Genomic DNA, 23,376 nt, shown 5'->3' with positions numbered 1-23,376 from the left:
GACATTATTATTATTTTCTGTAGTCAGTATTAATTGGGATTTACCCACATATTTACCCTTTTAGTGGGTTTTCATTCCACCCTACATTGCCAAGCTCCCATCTGGAATTATCTGTCTCCCACCTGAAAAAGGCCATTTAGGTTTTTTGTTTTTTGTTTTTTACGTGGGCCAGCACCGGGAATCAAGCCTGGGTCTCCGGCATAGCAGGCAAGAACTCTGCCACTGAGCCACCATTGCACCCATTTAGTATTTTTTTAATATAGATTTGCTGGTAACATAATCTTTTAGTTTTATATTGTTTGAAAATGTCTTTATTTCATCTTTATTTTTGAAGGATATTTTCATTGGATATAGAATTCTTTCAGCACTTTGAAAATGTCTCTGTATTCTGGTTCCTATTGTTTTTGTCATGAAGTCACCTATGTTTCTAATTGTTCTTCTTTAAAAAATTATATTGTTTTTTTCTCTAATTGCTTTTATGATTTTTTTTTGCCTTTGGTGTTCAGAGTTTTACTGTGTTGTGCCTAAGAGTAGTTTTCTTTGAGTTTTTCATGATTGTGATTCATGGAGCTTCTTGAATTTGTAGCTTAGTATCTTTCATCAAATTTGGAAAATTCTTAGTCTTTATCTGTCTCTTCAAGTACTCCATCTACCCTATGTCCTCTCTCCTCTTTTGGAACTCCAGTTAAACATATATTAGAACTTTTTGCTGTATTTATATTTTACGTCTCTTACCTTTTTTCCCTGTATTTTTCAGCTTTTTGTCTAATGAACTTCATTGTGATATTTTCTTCTACTTTCTGTTTTAGTTCATCAATTCTCTCTATAGCTCTGTTTAAATAAAACATTATTGAAGCCATTCATTAAGTCTTAAGGTCATATTTTGCAATTTTAGAATTTCATTTTGCTTTTTTTGAAATGTGCTGCTAAATTCTCAGTCTTGTTTTTATATGCTTGAGCATAGAAAGTATAGTTACTCTGAAGATTGTGTCTGTTTATTCTATTACTTGAATTTCCTCAGGTTCTCTTTCCATTGGCTTTTGTTTTTCTTGGGCTTTAGTCACATTGTCTCATTGCCTTCTGCCCATAGTTGTACATGTAGAAATAAATTGAGCCCTAGGATATGATATCTTCTTTCAGAGAGGATTTGTTGTGTTTTTGGCAGATAGCTAAGGACATCAGTAGTCCAAGACACCTTAATTCTGTGTCAGTAATTGAGAGGAATTGAAGTGAGCTTCAGATTCACCCTTAATTCAAGTTGTAGCACTTCGAGGCCCCAATATAAAGAGTGGTATTTTATCTATCATTATCATTTTTTCTTTCAAAGAATCTTATGAAAGTAAGGAAATTTCCATGTCATCAAATTATTGGATTCATATAAAGAAGACAGGTTAAGAGCAGAGACTGTGATGTCACGTCAACTGTGGGATCATAATCACCTATTAACCTTTGGGTAAATTAGTTAATCTCTCTGAGTCCCAGACTTCTCATCAGTAAATGGATTTAAGAATAGTTCCTACTTCACAGATTGTGAGAATTAAATGAAATAATGCATACAATTCACTTGTTCATCATTACCTTTCTGTGTGAATAGTTATTACTTGATGCATTAAAGAAATAAAGATGAAAAACATGGTCCCCTCCATTATAGATTTTCAGTCTAGTAGACAGACATATTCTAGAGCACATTTGCAATATAGAAAAGAAATTGCTCTCAGGAAAGTATATTCAAAGTACAGTGGCAGCATATGACAGAGAACACTTAACTTCTGGGAACTTTTTTCTAGCTTTTTATTATGAAGTAATTTCAAACCTATAGGGCAGTTGCAAGAATAATGCAAATCCCATACAGAGAACTCCACCGTACTCCCCTCTAGGTACCCAGAGCCCCAATTTTAGCATGATGCCACTTTTACCATATCATTGTATCTATTATTTATCTATTTAAATATCTATATATCTCCATCTAAATCTGCCTATTTTCTGAAAATTTGAGAGCAGGTTGCACACATCTTTTTTTTTTTGCATGGGCAGGCACTGGGAATCAAACCCTGGTCTCTCATACTTTTTGAACACATAATACTTTAATGTTCATTTTCTAAAAGCAAGGCTATTCACTTATGCAATCACCTAAAATACAGTTATGAAGTTTAAGAAATGTAATGTTGATATAAAACTTATATCTATATTCTAGTTTTTTCCTTATATCCCAATAATGACCTTTTGAGCCTTTTCTCCTCTATTCCTAGATCCCATCCAATATCATGAATTGCATTTAATTGTCATTATCTCTTTAGTTTCCCTTTCTTTCTTTTCTTTTTCTCAATTGTGGAAACATTTGAAAACACAGCATAGTCTTTCTCTCCCAAGCCCTCCCAAGTGTACCATCCAGTAGGATAAACCACACTCACAGTGCTGCAGTGCCCTCACCGCCTTCCGTTACTAAAACTTGTCAAACCCTGCACACATTATGCGTTAACTCCCCATTCCCCCTGCTCTGACCCCTGTCTCTACGAGTTTGTATATCCTCTCATCTTTACTTTGTAGTTACCATGAGACTTAATTTAACATCCAAAACCTATAACAGTCTCATAGGCTTTGATTCCAACTTAAAACTTGAATAGCATACGTGAACTGTGTTCCTGTACCTCTCTGTTCTCCACATTTGTATAGTCCTTACATTTTTATACATTATGAGTCGAAAACTGCTGATTTATCATTACATTTTATGCATTTGCCTTTTAGATCTTAGAGGAAGGACAGTTTGATTATAACGTAGCATGGTTATTTGGGTTATCCTGCTTGGAATTTAGTGCCTTCAATGTATATATATCCATGACATTTGTTGAATTTGGGAGTTTTCAGCTGCTACTTGTTTGGATATTTTTTTCTAACCTGTCTTTCTTTCTTTTCCTTCTGAGACTCCAAAATATTTTGGTATGCTTGATCATGTCCCACAAATTTCTCAGGCTCATTGAGTTTTCTTCATTCTTTTCCTCTTTATGCTCCTCAGAATGTGTGATTTCAATCTCTTATCTTTACGTTCACTGATTCTTGCTTCTGCCATTTCCAATCTGCTATTGAAATGCTCAAGGGAATTTTAAATTTCTGTTTCTGTGGTCTTCATCTTATTTTGCTCCTAATCATAATTCTCATCTCTCTAGTAATATTGTCTTTGAATTCATCTGTCATTTTGCTGATTTCTTTTCATTCTCTGTCCAAGTTTTCATTCAGCTCTTTGAGCACATTTAGGACCAGCTTTTTAAAGTCCTTGTTTCAGGTCTGACCCTCCTCATTAACGTTTTCATCTTTTCCTTTGCCTGCCTGTTGCTTCTTGTTTCTATGTATGTTATGTAATCTTTTGTTGAAACTTGCACATTTTGATGTTTTAATATATTATTGCTGGAATTTAGACTCTGGAGCCCTTGTTCACACTTGTTCCAGCTAGTGTGATGCCTGAGATTTGTTTGAATTCCAGGAGCTAGCAAAAAAAAAAAAAAGGGGGGGAGAGAAGAAGAAAGAAAATAATAAAACTGTTTCCCAGGCTTTGTGGATTGGCCTGTGAGAGGGCTCTCCATCAGGACTTCTCCATAAACTCAGTTTAAAGAACAGCTCCAGGCCAAAGCGTAGGGCACCCCCATCCTTTCTGCACATGCCTTGTCTTGAGCAAGCCCTAGGAATTCCCCTCCTGACATGGTTCCTAGTGTTCCCACTTCCCTAGGAAATCATTTCCACACAGTCCTGAGCACTGCACTCTGTGTCCTGCATTCAGTAGTCCCTTGCCAGGCGGCATGACGTGACTGCTGTCCCACCGCCTTCTGCAGGAGAACCTGGTGAGCTGGCTTCTACATCCAGGACTGCAAGTCCCTCAGGCCACCACCAGACAAGTTGGGCCAGACACGTGCTCCCAGTATGTACCCGAGGGTTACTGTGTTCCTTCTGGAGCTGGGATTGGGATCCATGCTGGGAGCAGAGAGTGGGGCTGGCTCTGCACTGAGCCAGTGAGGCACGAGGGAGGGGTCATCAAGGGTAGACCGAGATCCTACCACTTTTAAATAGCCTTTTTATTGGTTCAGCCCTCACCCTGTTACTGCAGTCCTTTAACTGTTTTCTGAGGCTTTGAGAAAGTTGTTGCTCTCAGTTCTTGATGGTTGTTCAGAGCTTTTATGGGGGGATGGAAACCTGAAGCCTCTCATCTTGATTGGGCAGGCCTGCTGGGAAACTTTTTATACTGTGTGAGACACTGTCACAAAGAAAGTGGCCTTTGAGCTGGGACTTAGAAGATGAGTGTAATTGCTAATAGAACAAGTAGGAGGTTGTTCAGAGCAGAAGTGTGAAAAACCCTAATGTTTAAGTTTGTTAAAGCTGCCAGAACACAATATACCAGAAATGGAATGACTTTTTTAAAGAGGATTTATTAAGTTATGAGTTTACAGTTGTAAGGCCATAAAAATGGCATCCAGAGAAAGATACCTTGATTCAAGGAAGGCCAGTGTCTGTCACATGGGAAGGCACATGGCTTGTGTCTACTGCTCCTTGTTCCCAGTTCCGTTGCTGATTCTAGTGGTTTTCTCTCTAAGTATCTGTGGGCCTTCACTTAGCGCCTCTGGGGCACAGCTCTGGGTTCTGGCTTGCTTAGCACCTCATGGGAAGGCACATGGCAATGTCTGCTGGGCTCTGCATCTCCAAACGTCCATGTCTAGGCGTCTGCTCTCTTTGTTGGCACCCCAAACATCTCTGAATATCTGTGTATCTGTTGGCTCTCTACCAACTGTGTTTTCTCCAAAATGTCTCCCCTTTTATAGGACTCCAGTAAACTAGTCAAGACCCACCTTGAATGGATGGAGTCACATTTCCATCTAAACAAAAGGTCATACCCACAATTGGGCACGACACATCTCCATGGAAGTAATCTAATCAAAGGGCATACCCACAACTGGGTTTATCTTATCTCCATGAAAACAATCCAATCAAAGTTTCCGCCCTAAAGAATAGGTCTGCCTCCACAGGATTGGATTAGGAAAGAAAACATGGCTTTTCTTTGACATGTAATTTCAAACCAGCACCGCTGGTATGTTTGCAGAGTTAGAAGTTGGTCACTATCGTTGAGATGAGGAGTGCCAGCATAAAGCTAAATTGATAAGCCAGGGGCCATTTCATAGGGTAGATTTGTAAAGAAACTGAGCTTTCTTTGATGGTAAAGGTGATTGGGGCCGATGAAGAATTTGAGTAGAGAAAGTGACATTAGATTCGTATGCTGACTACAGAGTAGAAATCAGATTAGAGATGAAGATTTTAGGCAAGACTTCTTATTTGGAGGTGGTTGTGGTAGTTCTGGAGAGAGGTGAGATCACAATGCAACTTTTTGAAAATTTCTGTACTTCTTACAGGTTAATCTTACAGTTCACTAATACTTTCTTCATTTGTGCCTTATCTACTGTGTAATTCATTCCCTACTTTTTTATTTCTAGATGTTCTATTTGGTTTTTCTGAATTCTGTTTGGTCTATTTTAATCAAATCTTATTCTTTTCTCATGATATCCATTTCATCATTTACTTAGAAAATTTCACTTAATTTTACTTATTTTTTGTTCAGTGTGTGTTAATTCCATTATGTAATGTTCCTCGTTATCTGATTCTGCTTGGGGGGATTCCTGCTGAGTCTTGCCTAGTTATGGCTTATTTCCTTGTATATTTTGTAGTTTGGGATTTTGAAGTTAGGTTTTGTGGGGTTTTATCTGTAGGAATCATGGGCAGCTTGGATTGAAGGCAAATTCTTCAAAAGGGGCTTTATGATAGTATTTGCCAAGGATGGACATTACCTACCAGGAACCAGTTAAAGTTTTAGCTTATAGTCTCCATGAACATAAAGCTAGTATAAATTTAAATCCTCAACCCTTTGAGAGCAAAAGTGCTGTTTACAAATTCTGAGGGAGGATTTTTTATTCCTACTTACCCCAGCTCCCACCCAGAGCCCAGAGACAGATTTCTTGAGCACCCTGTGCATGTCTTAAGAAGCACGGCTCTCGGCGGCTGTCTTCACTACAGTTTTCCACTCCCCAGCCGTGCAGCCTCTGGGTTTGTTCCCATTTCTCCAGGGCTGTTAAATCAAGTCTTTAGGTCACCACAGCCAGCAGAAGTCTTGGAGCAGTACTTCTCAGACTTTCACATGCCTGCAGACACAGAAGATTTTGTTAAAATGCAGATTCTGAGCCTCCAGTTCTGGGGTGAGAGTCTACATTTCTAACAAATTTCTGGTGAAGCAGTTGCTACAATCCAAAGACCTCACTTTTATTCCTGAGGCCCTTTAGAAACCTAAGTTTCAGTTCTACTTACCATTCTGACTGTCAACTTATTCTTTGCTTTCTCTCCAATGTTGTATTCTGAAAATTTAACAGTTGAAAGAATTTTACCTTAAACACCCATATACCAACCATGTAGATTCTACAATTAACATTTTATTTTCCTTCTTTATTATGCATCTGTCCAACTATCCATTGGTCTTTTTTTTTTTCGATACATTTTAAGGTAAGTTGCAAACGTCACTCCTAAACACTTTAAAAGTTCAGATGTCATCCCATTAACAAGTGTTCCGTGTTTGTGTGCCTTTTTTCTTTTGAAATAAAACTTATATTTAATGAAATGCACCAATCATATGTGAATCATTCATTGAGTTTTGACAAGAGTATCAACTGTGTAACCCAAAATCCCTATGAAGATATAGAACAATTTCATCACCCTAGAAACTTCCTCATCCCCATTCTGTGTCAGTCTCTCCCTTGACCATCACTGCTAGTTTTATTTTTATTCCCCGAGCGTTTCCTTATTTTCTGAGAGCCCAGTTATGCATATAGATGGTTATCTAGTGTATTTTCATAGTGTTTTTGTAAAGGAGGATTTCAGGTAATCTAGTTTGCTATTGTAGGAAGTAGCGATCAAGGACAGATTTCTTGTGGCTGCTTCTTCTGCTGTCGGTGGGTCAAACCCAAGGCCGCAGTGTTGACGCGCACCTTGGGGAAGGTGTTTCCTGGGGCCGAGAGGTCGGCTCCCGGCGCCCGGCTGCAGGCGCACGCGGAGCAGAGTCCCATGCCCCGTGAATACTCCTCAGCCAGTTGGACATTAAGGCGCCAGCCAAAAAAAGACTCCTCTCTGGATGGAGGTGGGTCTGATGCAGTACAGGGCTGGCTGTCTGGCTCGCTTTTGCACATTGAAGTGTAATATGTAGTTATTATGCCTGATTTGTCAAATGAGAAGACAACTGCCAACTTCAGATGCGTTAAATAGCTGGCTGCCAGGGTTGTCTTTGTACATTAATGATCACATTACCTATCTCATATAGCTATGCGTAGCACATAATAAGTGCTAAATAATAAATTACTACTATTAGTAATAAGTCTAATTTTTTCACTAAGGTGGACCCTTACCTTGAGAGCTAAAATCAGCTTTTAATCCCATTTTCCCCTCTCAGGTTGATTATAATACTGTGAAGAACTTAATGTATTTTATTATATAAAGAATTACAAACACTTAAAAAAAATCTTACTATTTTTCCTTCTAATGGATTTTAATATAGTTGAAATCATGTTGTCAATATACATGTTTCCTGTATTATTTAGTTTTATCATGAAAATGTCTACATTATTATTCATAAACATTTGTAATGTATGTATAAAATTTTTTAGTGAATATATCGTTAATTATTTAGTTTCTTTCTGTTTTTCACTAAACTCACTAATTTTCATCCACTGTATATTTGAGTTTCTGATTTTTAAAGCTGTAAAAACAATGCTTTACATGAAGAGCTGCCATTTACTATCTCGCCAAAATTTGAACATGTTTCTTCTCTTATGTTATTAGCAGGCTTATTTGACAAACTTAGGAGAAAATTCTACTTTAATTCAAATATCTTAACCCTAAAAATTTATCACTCAAGAAAATAAACTTTTAGCAGGCTTATGATCAGAAGAACATTAGGAGAAGAGTTTATGATGCTTTAAATGTGTTAATGGCAATGAACATAATTTCAAAGGAAAAAAAAGAAATCAAGTGGATTGGCCTGCCTACTAACTCTGCTCAGGAATGTCAAAACTTGGAGGTAAGTGAGAAAAATTTGTTTTCAGATAGGAGTTAAGGTTATTTTATGTCAGAAGCATTTTAATCTAGAATTATAATAATATGATAAATCAAAATATATGTTTCTTCATCTGTACCATGTTACTTAAAGAAAAAGAAACTCTGTATATAGAATTTTAGAACTGGAAGGAGCTTTAGTGATATAGTCTTTATTTGTAAATAATGAAACTCAGAGACATAAAATTTAGCTGACCTCCCTGAAGTTATACCCTAAGTTAGATAGTAGAAAATCAGGAACTAAAATCTAATCCTCTTTATTCTTCTTTTTATATAATATGTTCATATTAACTTAAAAATAATATTATATTCTACCAAGCCAGGCATACTGAAATAATTTCTGGGTATTGGAGATCTGTCTTCTTTTCTCAGAATACAAATGAGGAGTGATACACTCTATTAAATAAAATAAATTTAAATGATAAATAAACTTTAAGAAAAAGTGAACTAAAATTTAAAAATAGTATTTTAAATCAGCTTTCCATCGAATATTTTTAATAAAGTCATTTAATAAAGGCATTTCTTATAATAAATTCTTGTTTTTGATTAGAAAACAATGTTTTAAAGAACCCATATTTCTTAGGGAAAGCTTAAAAAATAGAAAGTTTTCCATATTGTAACAGAGATGCTCACATAACATCTCAGAGATGTGAACGTCCTTACAGGCAGATCAGATCACGTTCCTACGGTGAATTTGATCTCCATTTGCTGTGGAAAGTGATGAAGTTTTAGGGTCAATTAGTAAACATTAGAAAGACTCTCTTTTGAATCTTTCTGAGGAACAGAGAATTTCTGCTTAGTCTTTGTTCTCCTAAAAATATTTCCTTAGAAACCTGTAATGAATGGGTAAAAGATCATTTATTCTAATTTTATTCTGAGCACTCTACTAATAAATTTTTTGTGAATCATGTCACAGAAAAGGTATGTTATTTAACTAAATGCTTGCTTTAAATAAGAACCCCCCAAAATGGGTCAAGTTGACTGTTTCCTATATGGTATGTTGGTTTCACGATTTTCTACATGTTGTGAAAAGTGAACTTTTGCCTTTAATTCTAGAATCAGTAGCAACAGAATAACATTCCATTTGTATCTTGAATAGAGAGTTCAACTTATGTGTGTACAGTTTTTTTTAAATTTATTAACTGATTGACTTAAGTATCGCGGAGAAGCCTTCCTTTACTGAGCATGTTCTCTGTTAACATACTATTTCTAAATTGGTTTGAGATTCTATTACTGTCAAAGCCGTGAATGGAGTAAACTGAGCTTTGGGAGATATAATTAAGCTTGATTTCATGTTTTTCTCAGTTCCTATTCTTCCCCAGCAAATAAAGAATTGTTTGGTATTATGCTTGTGAATGGGGGAAGAAACTGGACATTCATCAGAAGGTATAGAAAGATGTTTTCTGTCTGGTAGAGATAGATATAAAATATAAAACTGGTGATACCAAAGACTCAATAAGCAAAAATTTATTAGCATCTACTATTTATTTAATGAAACAATATACAAGACAGAAATCTCTGACCCCAAGGAACTACCATTCTAATTGGGGAGAATAGAAATGTAAAAGAAATTAACCAAAAAAAATGTGATCGCTGTATTGTGTCTTGTGGATTATAACTTATTAATTTGTTGGGGTTTTTTTTACCTGAATATTGGGCATGCTTTAATGACAACCAGAACATGTCATGATTTTGGATAGGGGATGGGACAGCTAAAACCTTGATAGGGATTATCCTAAAGAAAATAACAGACAAATCAAGGATAAAAGGGAAGAGTAAAGTTTATTCTGGATCCCAGAACTCAAACTATACTTATAAATGTATAATTCAGTTAATATTTGGCTTAAATGGGCTTGTAGGGCTAGCTTGGGAGATGTTATTTTTCCTATTTTCTACAGAGCAGATATTTTCCAATGTATTTATCAAACAACTCAATGAACTTTTAAAATACAATCCATTTTTATGTTGGAGGCTATCTGTAAAGTGGTTTCTCTACAGTTATACATAAGATGCTTTTACTGTAAAATTACATGTATAAAAACTGCTTTATGTCATAATAAAAATATTAGTACTAAAAAGAAAAAAAAAATGTGATCGCGCCTATGAAAGGGACAGTGAGTATAGTGTCTGGATGGGAGTTAGGGAGGCCTTGGCCAGGGAGATGACCCCTGAACGCAGTCATAGGGTGCAGGAGGATTCGCCCGCGGGTAAGGGCCCTCCGGGCAGAGGCGTGCAAGGGCATGTCACAGCTGGGTGTGACCAGAGTGTGTGCATGGAGAAAAGGACAGTCTCAGTGCTCAGCAGTGGAAACGGGAGCGTGGAAACGATGGGAAGTCATTGATGAATTACAGAGAGAGATGAGTAGGATGTGATTTAAAGGGTCACTCTGCTAGCAGATGGGAAATGGCACTAACAGGAAGATGAGGAGAGAAGTGGTGGGAGACAGTTGGAGTTGGAGCCCTTTACCTGCAGTGAGATGAGACCTGATGATTGCCTGAGTGAAAGCTTAGGGCGGTGGTGGAGAGGTGGGAGAGAGGGAGAAGTGGGGAAGAGGGGGGGCCGGCGCCCCTGTTTTTAGTTGGATGTGGGAAGGAGGAGCAGATCGGGGCTGGGGAAGACGTGTCTGGCTTCCGGTGATGTCCTGGCCTGTCAGAGCGACAGATGCAGGGGACACTCATACATCTATGGAAATTTAGAGACCCTACAAGTTTTACAGTGAACCTTAAGTGAGTTAATACTAAAGTGTCCGTGACTAGAGGAGCAGCGAGAGGACACCTCGCATGCAGATTGGAGTGAATGGCGAGGAAATGAGAAATAATCTGGAGTGGACAAGAGAATGTATTATTTCGTATTACTGACTTTTGGAAAAGAGACGTTTTGCTCAAGCTGTTGAAATGTGATATACCAGAAAAGGGTTGGCTTTTACAGTGGGGATTTATTAATTTACAAGCTTAAAGTCCTTAGGCCATGAAAATGTCCGACTCGAGGCATCGGCAGGCGATGCCTTCTCCCTGAAGACCTGCTGCTGGCGAGTATGGGCTCCTCTGTCAGACAGCAGGGCACAGGGCCTCAGCTGCTCGTCCTTCTCTCCCTCTGCCTTCAGTGGCTTCCTCTCTGGCTTCTCTGGGGCTTTTTTTTTCCCCCATCCTCGTTTAAAGGGCTCCGGTAAGAGGACTAAGACCGACCTGAATTGGGTGGTCGCAGCTTACTTGGAATAACCTACTGAGAGGCCCTCCCTCCAATAGGACTGTGCCACAGGGATGGAGAAAAGAGCATCGTCTTCTCTGGGGTGCATGCAGCTGCTAACCATCACAGAGCCAGTGAGGAATTCATAATCAAGAAAATTGAGGCCATTATTTCTGTTTTCTTGGTACGATTGAGGAAAATGGCATTGTTTGACGCTGGGAAATTTGTCCCACAAGATATAAGAATTCTGTGGATTTTAAAACTTGAACATATGGGATTTCTGTATTAGTTCTGCTATTATAAGTTAGTTAAACCCTTAAGAGAGATGTAGCCTCATTCTTGCAGGGTAGCATAGCAAAGTAATTAATAACAGGATCTCTGGAACCGATGGCTTAGAGTCAAGTCCTGTCTCTGCCGTCAGGAGCTGTGTGACCTTAGGCCGCTACACCCCTCCAAGCCCCCTTTGCTTACATGTAGCATGGATACCAGCAGCGCTTAGTCCTAGGTCCCTGGGAAGGTGAGTTAAGATAACGTGTGCACGGTGCCTAACTGAGTGCCGGCACACGTGGGAAGTGTCCGCCAGGGGACAGCTGTAACTTCTGCTCTGAGCAGAGTCTCAGTGGTGGAGAGCCGCACGCGCTGCCCGCCAAGTAGGAAGGTTCCACTCCTGATGACAGTTGTCACGTTCTGCTGGCTTGCTGCTTGTTTGTCCCCCCAAGAAGGTATGACTTGCCTTTAGTGGTGCTACAGCAAAAAGTGGGTTGAGTTTCTCTAAGGATAATTCTCGATACCTGAGAATATGAGAGAAGCAAGCCCCACCTTCCACTGCAAACGCGCAATGTCGTTCTGTGACCTGTGTTTAAAGGTGGAGAGGCAGAGGCGGATGGAGCGGATAAAGCAGAAGCGGGCTCAGCTGCAAGAGCTTCTCCTGCAGGTAAAGGCGCCGCACCGGCTTCCACCCCTTCCCTGCCTGGGCTGTTTCTCCACTCACATTCTCCTTATGATGCCTTTGGGAGGTGTCCGCTGGGACCTCAGCCCAGCAGCCCCCACCCTGCTGAGCCCCTTCCCACCCACCGGCTGTGCCTTCCAGCCCAGCCCAGCCCTCACTGCCCTCACTCCTGCCTCACCCTGGCCATGCCCACACCTGGCCTATACCTGCCCCCACACCTGTACCCACTCCCACACTTGTCTTGCCTCTGAGTAGAAAGTGTCTGAGCTCTTTCTTTGTTTACCTTAGTTCTGATTTGGAGTATCAGTCAGGCTAGTTACCTTTTGGGCACTTTGAGTAAAATAATCAAACTCATCTGTAATACTTGTTTCTTTTGAAAACATATCTATAAATGACAGAATGATATCTAAATGGTTCAGTAAGCTTTGTAGAAATATCAAAACAATGCATTTCTATTTGAGAAAAATAAATTTTATAGTTTGAAAAGGATCCCTATAGGTATACTTTTTTTGATAACTGTCTAGAATTTGAATAATTTTTAATGTAATAGAACCCTTGTATAAAATCACATGAGGTAAAATCACAGGGTAAATGGACTAGCTTTTTTTTTCTATTTTGGTCATTGCAATTGGTATAAAAATTTACTTTAATCAGTACAGTGAGGCTATTTTCAATCAAATCAGATAAACTTTGTAAAATAAGTCAAAGAGCCTTTATGCTTTTGCTTTTCTCAGCAAAATGTCTTTACATGAAAAACTGTTAACACTCCAGCATAAAATCTACTTTGATTTGAATAATTGTAGGCCCTATTTAATTGTCGGTGTGACCCACTTTTCAGGAATAAAAGTGAGTACCGAATATTCTTGCAGGGTTTTTTTAACCTTATTATTCACTTTGTTTAATGGACGGAATATGGTAAGTACTCATAAATAGTCCAGATGTTTTTTGTTTTTCACTTTCTAAATGCTTCTATTTGTATATATTTTTTTACATTCATGGAGAAATCAGAGAAGCAACAGAAGACAGGTTAGCCCTTCAAAGAACTGGGGGTGATTTAGGCATTGGGAGGGGAAAGGGTGGAGGAGCAGCAGGAGGCAAAGCAGAGACTTTCCAAGTATGGGGAGCCCAGAGCTGAGGTGTGGCCCTGAGAAACCCTTTCTCCCTCCTCACTGTGCCCAGTGTCCAACTTCCACCCAAAGCCCTGTGGGTACCGTCTGAGGAGCTAATGCTGGAACGGACACTTTATGCATTTGTCATGTGCCATTGCAAACATAGGTTGAAAGGTGTTCTAGTTTGCAAGCTGCCAGAATGCAATATACCTGAAATGGAACGGCTTTTAAAAAGGGGAGTTTAATCAGTGCTAGTTTACAGTTCTAAGGCCATGGAAATGTCCAAAAGCAAGTCTATAGAAATGTCCAATCTAAGGCATCCAGGGAAAGATACCCTGGTTCAAGAAGGCTTATGAAGTTCAGGGTTTCTTTCATCTGGAAAGGCATGTTGGGAATATGGTGGCATCTGCTAACTTTCTCTCCAGGCCTTTTGTTTCATGAAGCTCCTGGAAGGCATGTTCCTTCTTCATCCCCAGAGGTCACTGGCTGGTGGACTCTGTGCTTCGTGGTTCTGTGGTGTTCTGAGGCTTTCTCCAAAACCATCTCCTCTTTTATAGGAGCCCAGGAAACTAATCGAGACCCACGTAGTCTGGGTGGAGACACATCTCCATCTATCAAGTTTAATACCCACACTTGTTGAGTCACATCTCCGTGGAGATGACCTAATCAAGTTTCCAACCTACAGTGCTGAATAGGGATTAGAAGAAACAGTAGCTCCCACAAGATTGATTAGGATAAAGCATGACTCTTCTAGGGCACATAAATCCTTTCAAACCAGCACATGTTTATTTACATGCCCCTTCCTCTAGAACTCGGTTCTCTGGTGTGCCTGGTGTGCCAGGGGCTCCGCTCCAAGCTCTCCCTCCCCCAGCTGCCTGTCCCCTCCCTGTCCCCTCTCTGGGCACTGTTTCCCTTCCAGCTCACGGCTCCTTTTAGTGGGGCCTTGCTCGGATTACCTCAGAGCATGGCACAGTTTGGAGCTTGATTTTTGGTGTTTGTGACTGAGGAATGTCTATCAGTATGTCCTTAGTTGTCTGCGTGTTTACCAGGAGGAGGCGCTGGGCAAGGCTGTGCCCATGTCTGCGGGCTGCTCACATCTCAGCGGCCCAGCTCCCACAAGGAAGTTAATGTTTTTTCTCTGCTTTTCTGTCTCCTCTACTTCTTGTGCACTGAACATTGTACTTGTATTTTTTAAGTCCTGAATTTGTTTTTCTTTGCTGCCTCTCAGACCAAGTGTTTGTAGACAATTTCAATGCAGAGGCGGCTGAGCTCTCCACAGCTGTGGAAACAGCTCTCTCGAAGCACTGACATGAAACCCAGAATGTGACTGAGTGCAGCTTCTGGGCCTGTAGACAAGCAGCTTAATTTCTCACAGTCTTTCCTTTTCCTTTCTTGCATCACATAGTATGTATTAAGTTGACATAAAAAGTAAGTCAAACAAGCTGGGCCTGACGTGAGTAATTCACCACGGCAGAGCCCGCACAGAGTCCCGGGCTTGCGGGCAGCGCCTGCGGGTGCTGCGCGTCCCTTACCCCCGGGAATGGGGCAGGAGGGACAGGAGGGGCCTGTGCGTGGGGATGAGCCACGTGCCCCACTGTTACCTAGGGGATTGTCCCTCCCAACCCTTAGACTTTCCAGAGCTGCTAATGCACAGCCTGATGGACGCAGGAACACCCCTAAAGCGGCCCAGCCTCTGAGTGAATGTTGACGAGCCTGGGAAAAAGCGAAAGTCTGAAGGAAATCCGTCAAAGGGTAGCAAATAAGGAAACCAGCCCAGAATAAATGGGAGATGGCTTTTCTCTGTTTGCTATCAAAATGGCATTATACGTGTTCTTACTACTCTCTCAACCCAAAAGTATGGTGCTATTAAATATACACAGCACTGAACAGTGAGTCAAACACAGGCAGGTTGTGACCTATCACTTACCCCGGTCCTGCCTGAAGCCCCCGGCATGGCAGCCAGGTGGGCGAGCAGCCCCAGGGTGGAGGAGCCCCGAGGTGGGGGAGCGGCCCCAGGGGTTGGGGGGCAGCCCCTGAGGTGGACGGGCGGCCCCAGGGTGGAGGAGCCCCGAGGTGGGGGAGCGGCCCCAGGGGTTGGGGGGCGGCCCCGAGGTGGGCGGGCGGCCCTGGGGGCTCACTTAGAGAAGGGAGAAACTGGACAGAAGCAGTCAAGCATTTAAATTTTGTTTTTAGTCAAGCATTTCATTTTCTTTCTCCGTTTCACAATTCAGCCTATTTTCCCCTCAATTTTAAATAAATGAAGCAATAAATATAAAATAACCTTAGTTCTTTAGCTGGACAAAATCAAGTACGACAAAATTAAAAAGTAATAATTGGACACGCTGTTAAAGCTAGTTCTTTTCTCCTTGTGCATTTTAAAAAGAGTAAATATTTACTCTCTAGAAAGCACTGCCGTGTTAAGTTCATAATAATCTTAGTAAAACTTTAGATAAGGTCCAAAACCTGAAATAAGCAATCCTGAGCATAAGATTATTAAACTATAGAAAGTAATTTATACTCATCCCTACTGGGTGAGAAAGTGTAACAAGCTCATGAAAAATAATGAATGGCCCTGACTCCTGAAGCTTTTAAAGCCTGTGTTTCCAGAACGGTTAAAAAACCTTGAACTGTGCAAGGTTTTTTTGCTACAGAATTCTTTATGTATTTGCTTTGTTAAAAAGAAAAAGAAGGGGGGGTCACTTTCTTTAACTTTTGAGTAATAATTATAACTAAAAGTAGCAGCAGGATTCAGTACTTAAGGTATCTTATACTCAGAGCTAAACCCACATTTACTCATCGGGAGATGTCAGGTGTGGGGAGGGGTCAGGTTGGGTTTGGCCCCGGCTGCCATAAGGATGGTCAGGTGTGCAGAGGTACCTCCGAGCCACCCCGCTTCCTGGGGGCGACTGAGAACAGTGGTGGCAGGGCCCAGGGTCCCAACCCCACCCTGCTCCCAGCTGTTTTATATCGTGGGACCTCATAAGATTTCACTGAAATAAAAGGTCTTGTAGCTTTCCCAAGTTTCCAAGCCCATGGCCTGTGTGACCCAAAAGGCGCGTTTGGCTGAACTCAGAAGCCTCTGCTAGCTGAATGGAAGACATGCTCACTTGGTGTCACTTTTGTTGAGTCCCTTTAAGAAGAGCTGCGCGTGCCACTGAGCCCTCCCTGATTTGTGCCGTCCTGTGTCTAAGGATGATGGAAACCCTGGGCCCACTGTCCCCATGAGGGTGATGCCAGGCACCATTTAGATGTGTAGTTTTCTTCCTTGAAGTATATTCATTGATTTGAATCATTCAAGTGTTGAATTTATTAATTCATTAGTGTAGGTGGGATGCCTCTTTAAACTCTCTAATTTTAAGGTATATTTAAAGTGTGTCTTCTTAATTCATTCAAGTCCCAGTGCACTCAGCCACGTTAAATGGTACTGTTCTTATTGCTCACCACAGCAAATTGCTTTCAAGAACCTGGTGCAGAGGAATCGGCAAAATGAGCAGCAAAACCAGGGTCCTCCAGCTCTCAACTCCACCATCCAGCTGCCATTTATCATCATCAACACCAGCCGGAAAACCGTCATTGACTGCAGCATCTCCAGCGACAAGTGAGTGCAGGACAGGGCAGGGCTGGCCCCTGCTGACAGTCCCGCCATTTGTAAAACAAGAGGGGCAGAGGGGCGCCCCTGCCGCCCCCCGAGGCTGGCTCTGGTATGTGTACAGTGCCTCGGGACCCGTGGGCTCCCAGCCGGGTGTGCCTGGGCCCGGCCTCCACAGCCCCCCCCCCCCCCCCCGTGCCCACCCCTTCCGTGCCGTACCCACCCGTACCCCACCCCCCTGCCTGCGTCCGCAGCCGCCGTGACTGGGTTAGGCTGTCTGGGGGATGTTCTGGGCGGGGCAGGTTCACGCTCCCAGTTTACTGTGGAGACGTTCCAGGTCCACGTGCGGCTTTAAGCCTGTATTATTTGTTCCATGCATAATTGGGCGTGCTCCTTTTTATTAGTGAAGGAGAAGAAATGAAAATGCTAGGCATGTTCTCTGCTTTTAGTAAGAGCGACAGTGATATTTATCATCACAAGTAACCAATAACACTTTTCAAAATGTGGAAGTACACTGTCACTTATTTTCCCTCCAGGAAGCGTTCATGTGCGTGGGCTGTGGCGAGGCCTCCAGTGACCTGGGAGCTCAGTGTGGGCTCAGAGGAAGCAGAGCCCACGGGTCGCCGCCCCCACTGGACCCTCCCCGAACAAACGGGGGTGATGCTGGGTCCTTTCTCATCAGCACCATTGCTGAGGGGTTTAAATAAGATAATCGTATGAAGGCTGAGGCTCCAGGCCTGAGATTTATAAATGTTAGCACTTCTTACACGGGATCAGTCAACACGGAATTATTCTCCAAATTAGGACATGTTGGAAAGCGAGGGAGGGCTCTGTTGACAATTACAGCAGAAGCAGATGTGGGGAGCAGAACTCCTGTTGTCTTTAGAGCTGAGGCATTGCCCTTGGGTTTTACATCCTTTGTTCGTCCTGAGCTTCACCGGCTGTGTGGCTTCACTCTCTCTCTTGCTTGCAGATATTCTGGGTCACTTAAATAACCAAAAATCAACCATTAATTAAATAGGTAGATAAATAGGAAGGAAGAAAAGGAGAGGGGAGGGAAGAGAAAGGGAAATGAAACAAAAATGAACAGGACTTTTTAAATTATTTGAAAATTGACATTACAGAAAAATAAGGACTGGAGTCGAGCCTGGGCAGGCTGTGAAAGTCAGAAGCCCCATCGTCCAGCCTTTCCTCTGGCTGTAGAAGAGTTAACATCTCTGAGCTCTCTCGTTCCTTCTCCGAGAAACTGTAATTGTGCTACTTGACTTGCAGGGTTGTGAAAGTGGCAGACAAGTTCTCGGAGCCCAGTGGCCAGCGAGGGCCCCTGGGTTGTCTCCACTCCACACAGGCTCTTCGCAAACTGATGTGGAAAGGACCGTTAAACATATTCTCAGGAGAAAACCTGAGGATTCTAGAATATGGCTAATATGTTTTCAGGGGTGTTCTAGTTTGCTAGCTGCCAAAATGCAATATACCAGAAACAGAATGACTTTAAAAAAAAAAGGAACTTAATAAGTTGCAAGTTCACAGTTTATAGGCTGTGGAAATATCCCAATTAAAGCAAGTCCATAGGAATATCCAATCTAAGGCATCCAGGGAAAGATACCTTGGTTCAAGAAGGCTGATGAAGTTCAGGCTTTCTCTCTCAAGTGAGAAGGCATATGGCGAACACAGTCAGGGCTTCTCTTTTATCTGGAAAGGCACATGGTGAGCGCGGCGTCACCTGCTAGCTTTCTCTCCTGGCTTCCTGTTTGATGAAGCTCCCCGGGAGGCGTTTTCCTTCTTTATCTCATGGCTACGTCATTCTCTGCTCTCTCAGAATCTCCTGGTTTTCTCTTGTTCTCTTTTATAGGGTTCCAGTAAACTAATCAAGACCCACCCAAATGGGTGGAGCATACCCCACCTAATCCAGCTTAACAACCACTCTTAATCACATCTCCAGGGAGATGATCTAATAGCAGTTTCAAACGTACAGTGCTGAATAGGGATTAGAAGAAATGGCTGCCTTTACAAAATGGGATTAGGATTAAAATGTGGCTTTTCTAGGATGCATACATCCCTTCAGAACAGTACAAGGGGGAAAAAAGAGAACTGTTAGAACTCTAGTTACTCTCCCTGGTTAGTCTCATGTTCTGTGGGTATTAGCAAATTCTCTAATTTAATCTTCTAAATTTACAAAGGCCCACTGGCCTAAAGGAATTATAGACACCGTACACCCCAGGCCAGGGTCTCCGGGCTCTGTCCCCTGGGTGGCACTGACTCGCGCCCTCTCCTCGCAGCCCCCAGGGAGGGGCGGAGGGCCTGAGCAGCTTGGAGAAGCTTCTGAGTCTAGGTGGGCCCCCGAGGCTCCAGGCCCCTTGGCAATGCTTCTTCCCTCCCTCTTCAGTCAAGGAGGCTTCCCACAGGGGCCAGCTGCACACACCATCTGCTATTAGCACTGCCCCAAATCATCCTGCGACAGGCCTGCAGGTCTCATTGTTTCTGAAAGGTTTTAAATGTAGTTTATTACAATTCATATGCCTCAGATTAGTTAATTACAGCATTTTGGCTCAAACTGTGACTTTTGCCCTGATCTAAGATCTAGTGTAAAGAGTTTCGCCCTCATATCGTTTACATGCAGACTTTCCGAACAACATAAACTCCCCATTGTCCTGGGCCCTGCCCTGGACTGGGTCCCTCGGGGTGAGGCCTGTGGGTCCAGGCCAGCCCAGGAGGTGGGGGGCGGGTGGCATGCTTTCTTCCAGCATTGTGCCATTAGGTTATGCTGGGGAGCCGGGCATCCTGTTTGGTACTTTTCACGACCATTTATAAATGTGCTATGTATTACAGCTGGCGCTTTTTCTTAAGACATTTCACTCCTTAGGCCCCCAAGGAAGGACAAGAGGTTGACTAGTTTTGTGAGGTTGCGACCCCCCAAGGGGAAGGTCTTATCCCTTCATTGCTTCTCTGTGGTAGGCTGTGGCTGACACTGGGCTTGTGAAGATAACACAAGCGTCCAGACTGCTTTTTCCCTTGAAGTTAATAGGCCAGTACAAAGCAGAGATAGCATATATTAAACCAGAAAGAGAGGGTGAAAATCTTCCTTAATATTTTATCTTTTGTGACAAAGCTATAGACAGCTTTAAAAAGTATTGGATTGAGAACTGTGGGAGTCCCTGTCAGGCCTCCTGTTTGCAGTCGCTCACGTTTCCAGCCTCCTCCCACATGTCGCGGGACACTTGTTTGAGTTGGGACGGCCTTCATTAGTCAGCTGGAGGGTCACACTCCCGAGCCCGGCGAATGGCTCCTTCCCGGGCTGAGTGAACGTGGCCCCCGCGCTGTCCTGAGCCCCAGGTGCGGTTACCAGTGCCCCACTGCCGCCGTGCCGTCCGAGCCCTGTGCTAACTTTGTCTCCCGATGCAGGTTTGAATATCTCTTTAATTTTGACAACGCCTTTGAGATCCATGACGACGTGGAAGTACTGAAGCGGATGGGAATGGCCTTTGGCCTGGAGTCAGGCAGGTGCTCTCCGGAGGATCTCAAACGTGCCAAGTCCCTGGTACCGAAGGCTCTGGAAGGTTACATCGCAGGTATGTCCAGTGTCGCCTGCGGCCCGGTTAAATATCGAGCCCTCACTCGTTAAAAACCTTCCTCCTAGAAAACTGCACCTTGTTTTAAAAGCCTATGCTTGCATCACCAAATTGAGATTTTTGACAGTTTATATCGCAATGTATATAAAAATTGGACTGAACAGATTGGTTTTCATAACATTCTGAATTTACATTACCCAGCATACATTATGTACATGTAAATCAGCTGATTCAGCACTAAATGTGACTTTTCAAAGATTGCTTTTTCTCTAATTCTCAGCGCCTAAGATAGCATAAGGTAAACCTTTAGTAAAAGCTTGATGAGAGTTTTTTAAAATCCTCTCTTAGTTCCTTCTGGACACTTTGGGCAATTCAGGGCAGTCTGTGGGAGAAGGCAGAGCCCCCCACAATGGCATATCTTCCCTTATAGCTATTTTCTGTCTAGACATAAGATAAAAAAATACCTTTGGATTAAAATGTTGAATTCAGAGAAGAAGAGTGTAGTAAAAGTTTTAAATGTCAGAAAAAAAGGGCAAAGTAGGGTGTGTGGATTCATGTTTGTGCAAGTTGCTCCCTTTTATACCAAAATTCCTCGAGAGTTCTCAGTATTTCTTCTTCCTCTCTTCCCAGCCCTAAGCTTTTATTTGTTTTTTCTTTTTATTAAATATTGAGTAGATACAGAAGGATATTTATACGGAAAGAACTAAGGGTTCCGCGGCCTCCGCGGCCCAGGGACCAGCAGCACCTCCGCAGGCAGTCCTCACCTGCTTTTCCTGTGATAGGCAGACAAATATGGTAAACTGGAAGCAATAAATTATTTAGTTTTGCCTACTTCTGAGATTTATATAAATGGAATCCTAGTGATACATTCTTTGGTGATTTGTTTTCTTTTTACTCAACATTATGTTCTCCAGATTCATCCATATGATTTAATGTAAATAAGTCACTTAACTTCTGAATGAGATCCAGTAAACAGATACAGCACAGCTTACCCATTTTACGGATGATAAACCTTTAGTTTGTTTTCAGCTTCTTTGAACATTCTTGTACATATCCTAGTGTCCACATGCAGGTGGACAGAATGAAATCGCTGGGTCAGTGGGGGATGACCCTCCAGCTTTACTAGATGGTGTCAGAGCTTTTCAATTTGATTTTACCTAATTACACTCTCATCTGCAGAGTAGAAACATCCTGTTTTCCCAGTCAGGTGGGTATGAAATGGTATTGTAGTTTCTTTTTTTTAATAGAGATATCATTTCAGATGCTATGAAATTCACCCTTTTGAAGTAAACAATTCAACAGCTTTTAGTCTATTTATTTAGTGTATTATTCCACCCTCACCACTATCTAATTCCAGAACAGTTTTATCCCCACAAAGGGAAACTCCCTACCCGCTTTCACTCACTCCCTGTTCTCCTGTATGCTCCAGCTCTTGGCAACCACTAACCCCGTTTTGTCTCTATGGACTTCCCTATTTTGGACATTTCTTGAAAATGAAATCATACAAAATGTGACCTTTTTTGTGTCTGGCTTATTTTCCTGAACATGGTGTCTTCAGAGTTCATCCATGTTGCAGCACGTATCAGTACTTCATTCCTTTTCATGGCAGAGTAATATTCTGTTGTACGAATAGACCACGTTTTGTTTATCCATTTATCATTTGATGGACATTTGGGCTATTTCACCTTAATGGCTAATGTGAACGGAGCTGCTCTAAACATTCTCATTAAGTCGGGCCATATGGCAACCCTGTGTGTAACACCGGACAATTTTCCAAAGTGACTGTGCCATTTTTTAATCCAACAGCAGTGTATATTATGGTAATTTCTCATTGTGGTTTTAATTTCCATTTCCCTAATGACTAATGGTGTTGAGCATCTTTTCATGTGCTTATTGGCCATTTCTCTATTTTCTTTGGAGAAATGTCTATCCAAATCCTTTGCCCATTTTTTTTTTGTGTTATTTGTCTTTTTTATTGTTGGATCATAGGAGTTCTTTGTATATTCTAGATACTGGTCCCCTAAATATATAATTGGCATAAGTTTTCTCTCCTATTCTTTGTGAGGTTTTTTTTGTTTTTACTTTCTTGATCAATAACTGAAGTTTTTTATTTTGATGAAGTCCAGTTTATCTATTTTTTTCTTTGTTACATTTGCTTTTTGTATCATATCTAAGAATTTATTGCCAAATCCAAGGTCCTGAAGATTTCCCTGTGTTTTCTTCTCAGAGTCTCATATTTTAGTTCTTGTGTTTTACCCATTTTGAGTTAATTTTTGTATGCAGTATGATGTGGGATTCCAACTTCATTCTTTTGCATGTGGACATCCAGTTGTCAGCACCATTTGCGGAAAAGGCTCTTCTTTCCCCTGTTGTATGGTTATGGCACACTTGTCTGGAGCCAGTTTCCCTTTATTGTGGTTTTGATAGATTTCTTCCTGGTCGCTGATGCCCGTCTGCCTGCTGAGTTGCCTTTCTGTGAAGCACCCCTCCCTCAACTGCTTCTGTTCCCGACATTGTCCCCAACCCACTTGTGTCAGGGACGCCAGTGCCTCTGTGTTGTTAAATCTAACAGCTAATGCTTTCTTCTTTTCTTTTTTAGTTAGAGCAGTTGCAAGTTTACAGAAAAATCATGTAGAAAATACAAAGCTCCCAAATACGTCCCTCCCACTCTACCCCTCCTCACACAGGCAGTGTTCCCAGTTATCATCCCTTTTCGTAGTGTGGTATCCATATCACAGTTGATGAAACAATGTTACCATAATTATGCCATTAACTGTAGTTCATAGTTTACATTAAGGCTCAGTTTCTATGGTACTGTCCTATGGATTTTTTTTCAGTTTTTTA

General features: G+C 41.7%; 1 protein-coding gene across 8 annotated transcripts in view; it reads left to right on the top strand.

Moving 5' to 3' along the window:
* The window catches only part of TFDP2 (transcription factor Dp-2), a 218,285-nt gene that overhangs the window by 181,805 nt on the left and 13,104 nt on the right, over positions 1–23,376 (top strand). For 6 of the 8 annotated variants that reach the window (XM_077130301.1, XM_077130298.1, XM_077130299.1 and 3 more), the window contains 4 exons: positions 7,949–8,095; positions 12,182–12,250; positions 16,821–16,972; positions 20,366–20,532. In XM_077130301.1, coding sequence (XP_076986416.1) covers positions 7,949–8,095; positions 12,182–12,250; positions 16,821–16,972; positions 20,366–20,532 — 535 coding nt within the window. The remainder of the gene's footprint in view (positions 1–7,948; positions 8,096–12,181; positions 12,251–16,820; positions 16,973–20,365; positions 20,533–23,376) is intronic. The other 2 variants (XM_077130302.1, XM_077130300.1) reach the window with 2 other exon arrangements.

Source organism: Tamandua tetradactyla, chromosome 15 (genome assembly GCF_023851605.1).
Source record: "Tamandua tetradactyla isolate mTamTet1 chromosome 15, mTamTet1.pri, whole genome shotgun sequence".
NCBI lineage: Eukaryota > Metazoa > Chordata > Mammalia > Pilosa > Myrmecophagidae > Tamandua > Tamandua tetradactyla.
This window is presented reverse-complemented; position numbering and strand designations above follow the sequence as displayed.